The following is a 7,543-nucleotide window of genomic DNA, read 5'->3' on the forward strand; positions in this document are numbered from 1 at the left end:
TCATTAAATTCTAAGAACAGGTTCGTGCGAACCGGCTGAATCCCACCACTGATATATTCATATGTGTCTGTAAACTACTTGTACCTGAGGATGACAATCTTGTTGAAACATCATACATTTATAATAAAGTTTTCTTTATTAACCAGTCAAGTTGTCTCCAAATGTTTATTTGCTGTGTACTAGCATTAGTTGGATGTGTTTAAGCAGTACTTTACAGCAGCCAGACCTTTGTGTTCATTTATCAGTGCTTCCTGGGTCTAGCATGGCCTGGTAGTTAGAGCACTTGACTCACGGGTTCAGATTTTGTCACCAAACATGCTCAGCTTTTGAGCTGTGAGGGTGTCAGAATGTGAGTCAATCCCACTTTTCTTTGGTAAAAAAGTAGCCCAAAAATTGGGGTAGGTGATGTTCACTAGCTGTATTTACAAAGTGAATCTAAATTATTGCTAGAAATTCCAAGAAAAACTATAATAATTCTTGAAATTAATAAAAAATATTCTAGAATAAGTTTGGAATTATTCTCAAATTTCTTTCAGCTGAAAATGTTGAAATCCTGAGAGTAGGTACTAGCAGTTTACTAATATTTATCATAAAATTGCCACATATATAGGTTAGTAACCACAAACATTATATTTTTAATGAATGATCGTATAGTGTGTGACATTAAAATAAATACATATCTATGCAACTAAAAATTGATATTTGTCCTGCTGACTTGTTTATATGTTGATAATATGACATTTGACAAAACATTGATAAAAAATACACTACATTTTTATCTTTTTTCAGCTTGTAGTTTAATAATTTTTAGCCTATATTTTGAATATGTTTGAAAAATAATTGTCTAGGGACTCTGTTAGATATGGACATTATTTTAATTTACATTTGAAATCACTTTTGCTAAATTTTGAACTTCTATTACCGCCTTTGTTAACATTGCATTGAATATGTATATGCTACAAATATTGTTGTGATGTTTTCTTTCATTGGTAGGTTCTTTTAACCTACCTAGTGAAAATTCAAGATACAGTCCTTGTAATGATAACAAATTAGTTTAATTTATTTTTGATGTTTCTTTACCAGCTTGTACACTTTGTAACTTTTATGTTGTAAACCTATATAACTTTACACATGATGCTCAAATGGAAATATCTCTACTAATGTGAGAAATAAACTTACTTAAACAACTTCACAACTGATTGATTGAGTAATGGAAAGAAAAAACACAGAGAAAACACTCTGACTAGTTAACTCTATCTATGCTTTACTTAATAAACTTAAAATAAGACCCAAAACTCGAGCACTTTCTATTAGTTGACTATTCGAAAGTGCACGAGTCTTAGGTCTTATTTTAAGTTTATTACACTTTATATGTAATCTTTTGTGCTAACTCTTTTATCAAGTATGCTTTACTTATTCACTGTGAAAGCTTATTTACTTGTTGACTTGCTCGCTCATATTTATATCTAATTCTTGTTCTAGATATTTTGCAAGGCCTCTTGGTTTTTGTGATGTCAATTTAGAATCTTTTAGGTCTACTCTCACAAACTTACTTGATCTTAACATCTTATGACTTCAAGCTAACAAACATATTACAACATGAAAAAATATAGCTTATAACACTTTATCTTTCCTGAACTTTGAAATCTCCTGAAAAACAAAATTAAAACATTACACTAAACTGTATTTGCTAAGTTTTTTTGGGTTTGTGAATCCATTGGCAACTCCTTCCTTGATGACCCTCTGGAAGTATTCTCACTAGGAACTCTAGACTTCTCTGCAGGTTAAGGTTCCACTGACGAGTTCTTCTCTGGAGTTACCCAGTTGGCCATTCTCTTACTGATGTACTTCTAAGGACGATCATGGTTGATGATCTTTGGTTTGTATTACCTATCCTCCAAACACCTACTTAAGGTTGGAGTTAGTTCCCTTTTGTAACAAAAACTGTTAATCCATACCATGTCACTTTTATGAAATCTAGTTTTATCAGCATTTATATCATAACTAACATTTGTTTTATCACAAGCTGATTTAAGTCTTTCCTGGATAGAACCATGTATTACATCTATTTTCCACGTCAATGCGAGATCTCTACCATCCACTAATCCATCAGAACACACTGAAGTGTTTATTTCTATTACAGCCCAAATACTAGATGTGAATTTATTTTTAAAATGTCCTGGTATTACACTTTTTGGTGATACAATGACCTCTGTCCTTGTTTCCACTGGAAATTCAATCTCATACATAGTTATTGCCATGTATTGCATAAGGATTTTATGTTCATAGACTGTGAATCTATCAAAAGCCAGCCTAATCTCACATCCATGTCTCCACATGAAATCATCTCCAAATGTGCTCTCTTCCTCAATGTCAATTATCCACACATCATGAGGTACAGAAAAGCTTCCTGTAGTAAGTTTAACTTCCATATTCCCTTTTACTGGAACTTTCTGCACACCTGCTGTTTGCATCAACTCCCTCCTTTTTTCATCTCTGGGGGTAATTTTCTGTCTTTCATTAATAGATGTGGTTGAACAATTGTAGCTTTAGAATCATTGTCAATCAGCATATTGCAAGGTTTTTCGTCAATAAGCCCATTGACTCCTGGATGATTTTCATCAAATAATGAACTTCTTTCTTCGTTCAGAACAGATGGTGTATTCTCAACTGAACTTTGCCCCCAAAGTCCAGCTCATTCCATTCTTTTTGATGTCTGTTTAATCTCTCTTGTTTCTTTTATCTGGTTAGGTTCAAAGACTCATCCTTAGAGCATTGTCTCCTTGGCTTGATAACAGCTGTTGCTTCCTCACAGTCTCAGTTATAATAGCCATATTTCCTACAGTACTAACAGTTCCTTCTCTCTAGTATCCTCTGGGAGGAGTTCTCATTCCATATAGGTTTTAGTCTACAATTCCTCGCCATATTTCAAGTTATACTTGAAACACCTATTTATTTGTGATCTGTTTCCTCCATTCTTTGTGACTAGCTATCTGATTAATTATTTTAGCTTGCTTACTTACTGACTAACTCACCCATATTTATATATAATCCTTGTTCTAGATATTTTGCAACAACTAATTACAAAATTGAAAAAATATAACTTATTCCAATATGTTTCGAAAATGATTGGAAACGTGTGTTACTTTGTCAAAATATTTGTAGCTATACTGTTAGACATGATAACTGTGACTCTTGAACTGTCAGATTTAAGACCAGTTGTGGAAGTTTGTAAACATCATTTCATATGAAGTATTTCTTTTTAACATTGTGGATTACTGATATAGATGAAATAGTTTCTAGCATCTTAAAATTAAATTGCCCATTTAAACCTGTGTTTTGATGGTAAATATTATCAAATATCATGATCAAAAATAAGGACTTCTATAAGGTTTTAAAGCTGTTTTCGTGGCAGTTTGAAAAGTTGTTTATTGTAAAAAGATTTTATTCCCCACAGTTAAATATAAATATAAGTTAACTTAAGAGAAATAAAAAGTGGCCAGAACTGGCTTTATTGACAATTAAGAAGCCCTATATTTTCAAAATTTTCTTACATTTTAAATAGTGCATCAGTAATTTTATTAAACATAAAAATAAATAGCTAGGGAACCATCATGGTTATTTCCATATAATTTATTTATCAATCTATTTAACCATAAACATTAACTACAGTAACATCTGTATTACATGTTAAGTTGTAGAAAGAAAAAAAATGCCTTATTTACTTTTCAATTTTACAGAAAGAGGTAAGACTTGGATTGCTTGGAAAGTCAGAAATTTTCATCCTGCAGTGTTCCTGTACTTCCAGTTTTTTGCTAGTCTACCATGTACTGATGTTGGCAAGTTTTCTGTCATACTTTTAAATTAAACAAATTATGTGATGACTCATAATTGTTTGCAAAATTATAAAAGATGCGAAAAGTGCTGTGGTGAATTGTTTTTCCTATCTAAAATAAGCTATCATGTTTCTACTTGAATCGATCAAGTATGTTTATTTATATAACTTACCATCATATTCATACAAGTTACAGTTCTCAGAAATATGGACAGATTACTGTCACTGAAATGTTAAGTTTGTCAGTTTACATACTCTTTTTGTTGACAACTTGTGTTGTTTCTACCTCAAGATGTTCTGAACTTTTGTTTTATATAGAGATTCCATCCACCATGGAGATCTTACTGGTACGTGCACTGCTGAGCCAGGTTACTGTAAAGGAAATTGCTTTACATTTGTTAGAAGTTCCTGCAGGGCTAAAATATCCAACTTTAATTGCAAACCTCATAAAGGTAAAATTAAAGATTATGTGTGTGATAATTTGATAAATATAAAAATTCATGAAATGCAAGCTTTGTTTTGTTGAATACTTAAAAACTATTTAACCTAATGATAATAAGAACATGTTTTTCAAGCCTTCATAACTAGCCAAAAATCTTTTAAATCTAATGATGTTAAATTAAAATGTAGCTGTTATATGTTTAATAACTATTAGCTCTTTATTTTATGTAAATGTATGAGCTCTCATAAATAGTTCATTAAGTATAATCACATATTCAGTTATTACTAATAAGAAATAGTCTGATGCTCATAAGTTCAGTGAAATCGCTTGACTACTGGTTGAATAAAAAATTGTTTACTGAAAAAAAAAGTAAAAATCTGAGATTGCCAATTTTCTAACAAAAATCTTTTATTCTCATCAACAGGTTATGGTACACAGCACAAACAAAGAATGGAAAACTTTAGTTCAACTTTTATATCAAATCACAGAGAGAGTGGAATTTGATATATGGTTAAACAAAGGTACATCAAACCATAATTATTATAAGAATAAATATCTTGTTTACAAATAACATACCTTTAAATACATTGTATTTTTTACAACAGAAGAAAGCTATACTTAAATTGAAGGATTACTCTGACAGTATATCAGAGTATTATTTTTCTGGTTACAATGTTTTACGAGATTAACCTGTTATCATCAGATATGTCAAGTACAATGAGTGAATTGGTAACTTGGGTGAAAAAAATGGTAGATAGGTTCTTTGACATTTCATTGATTGAGCTTAACAACAGTTAGCCAGTTATTCTTGGATGAGAATGATGGGCAAATAAATAAACTAAAATTTGATAAAATGCCTTGAAATTCAAACATAAAAAAATGTAGGTTTATTACACACTATGTTTAAAACAAAAATTGAAAATAAGTTTTGTGATGGGAAACTAACCAAATAAACATCTCTATATATAGTTGTTATAAAAAAATGTTTGCAGTTATTTTGTCATTTAGAACAAAGTACACTTGACATTGTATTAGACACTAAGTATTTTTTGAAATTAATTAATCAAGATTAATGGACAGTTTTAATGTAATGAGTACATTTCTCTAAGCTTCCTTCAAGTGTCATGAACCATCACCAAGAATACTGGTATTCTTTTAGGAGCAAATTTTCACAGTAAAGTTTTGCATATGCTGGTTGATGGATTATTGCTGATTAGAAGTATGAAAGATGATGGTTTGCTGTGGTCATTTCTGATAGGATGTCTGGGAAATGCTGTAAAGGTAAATATTGTTAGTTTAAATTTACTGTATTAATAGTAATAGAATTAGAGGACCTAATGTTTCAAGTATCATTGCTGATGTACACTTCATTGTAATGACCTTTATATTGTCATGAGAAATTCATTCACATTGTTCGTTTTATTTATATATCAAAAATTTTTTCCTGTACGCTGAGTACTTGTTTAGTCTTGACTTTATGAAATTTTCAGTGTCTTTAAGCATGACTGAAATGCTGCAGTCATCATGTATGTGAAAATAAACTCTAGAGTGATTTAATATCAATTCCACTGCATATTCTGTGGTATTTAATTTGTAATGATGTTTTTTGTAATGAAAGAAATCTAACAAGAATTACTTTTGAATTGATAGACAAACAAAGACTGTTGTTATTTTATACTTAATCTGAAAAAAATAAATTTGCTTTTTCAAAGTAACTTGGAATAAAAGTTTTTTTTTCAATTAAACTTAGGATCCCAAAAATCTCAATGGTTTTTGAGTGTCTAACAATTCTATCAGAATTTGCATATTGGCAGGTTGATACAGTAACTTAACATATCTTGGAACAAGCACAGGAATTCATCTTAAATCAAATTCAATGATGAGGAACCCACTTTGAGACTAATAATGGTTGGAGACGGCTTGAATGGGTAATGAAGAAAAACTTTAATATAAGTTTAACATAACAGCAAATGTACAACGTTTCGACAAGGTTTTGTCATCATCACCTGTTAAGTAATATAATATGCTATTTGATGAATACCTTGGCATTTTATTGGTTATAAATAATATATTATCAAATGTAAGAGAGAACTATTAACAAATCCTGAAAGAGAGGATGTGACAGGTGGGTGTGGTAAGAGGGGTCTGATTTTCTATTTGATATATCTATAGCCAAACAAGATTGAAGACTAAAAATTATGGTTTGTCTGAGTGATGACAATTTGATAGTGAGTAATTTACATTGAATTTCATACTTATTGGAGGGGTGGTGAATAGAGAAGAGGGCATACCTAGAAAAAAAATGTCACATTTCTCACACTAGGGGAAATTCATTATTTTTCTTAATATTGCTTTATAAAATTAACAACTTAAAACTTGTATACTATTAAAATATGGATTATTAGCTATGATTGTACACTATACTAATTGGTATAATATAAAGAAAAAGTAGTTTATTTAAATTTTGACTGTAAGTCACTAAAAAACCTTGTGACATCCAGTAAAGGATGCCTGTGCAGAGAGGGTTAAATGAATAACTATTTGGATTAAATCCTCATCTATAGTGTGAACTATTAAAGGCAATGTATCAAAATGCATCCAGCCTGGAGCAGCTTCATCAGATCTTCTACTACTAAATGTGTGCATTATATGTTGGGTTGAGAATATTGCAGGTTAGGAAAGGTTCTATTTATGTCATCCATTCTTCCTTCATGTGTGAGGTTATTGTGTATGGAGATGATAATTTTGAAATGTTTAATGACAATTGGGCTGTTGAAGATAAGAAAAGTGGTGGTATGGCTTATCAAGAAATACTGGAATACTTTGAATTCATTTTTTGTTTAACAGCTTTACAATGTTCCCTTTACTATTGAAAAGAAGCTTCTGTAAATTTGCAAGGTCCAAACCAAGACATTGTTTTTGGTGTTTCCCTAATAGAACAATGCTGTATAGCACTGATTTCACTGAAAGTGAACGTGGATGATTATTCATATCGTATCTTCAAGCACAGCAGTAATATTGCAAACAAATCTAATATTAATGTTAGCATGCCATGAGTTAGTTAACAACAAACCCAACATGCAAATGCATAATATAGTTCCATGGAAGATTACTTTAAGAAAACAGTAACCATTCGTTTTCTTGCCCCTCGACGTGGATTCCTGTATGTGGTGAGGGGACCTCCCTGGGAAGGTTCTGTATTTACAGTTACTTTCTCTGGTATCTAAACATCCACCCACGTGTTGGCCGTGTGTGGCGACCCGTGA

At 31.2% G+C, this 7,543-nt stretch overlaps 1 protein-coding gene across 1 annotated transcript in view; it reads left to right on the top strand.

The window, feature by feature from the left end:
• Positions 1–7,543, top strand: part of LOC106467506 — a 115,103-nt gene that overhangs the window by 93,988 nt on the left and 13,572 nt on the right. Inside the window, exons 7-10 of the mRNA XM_013927866.2 lie at positions 3,741–3,839; positions 4,154–4,287; positions 4,702–4,798; positions 5,437–5,558. Of these exons, the coding sequence (XP_013783320.2) occupies positions 3,741–3,839; positions 4,154–4,287; positions 4,702–4,798; positions 5,437–5,558 (452 nt within the window). The remainder of the gene's footprint in view (positions 1–3,740; positions 3,840–4,153; positions 4,288–4,701; positions 4,799–5,436; positions 5,559–7,543) is intronic.

Source organism: Limulus polyphemus, unplaced genomic scaffold (assembly GCF_000517525.1).
Source record: "Limulus polyphemus unplaced genomic scaffold, Limulus_polyphemus-2.1.2 Scaffold2638, whole genome shotgun sequence".
Taxonomy (NCBI): Eukaryota; Metazoa; Arthropoda; class Merostomata; order Xiphosura; family Limulidae; genus Limulus; species Limulus polyphemus.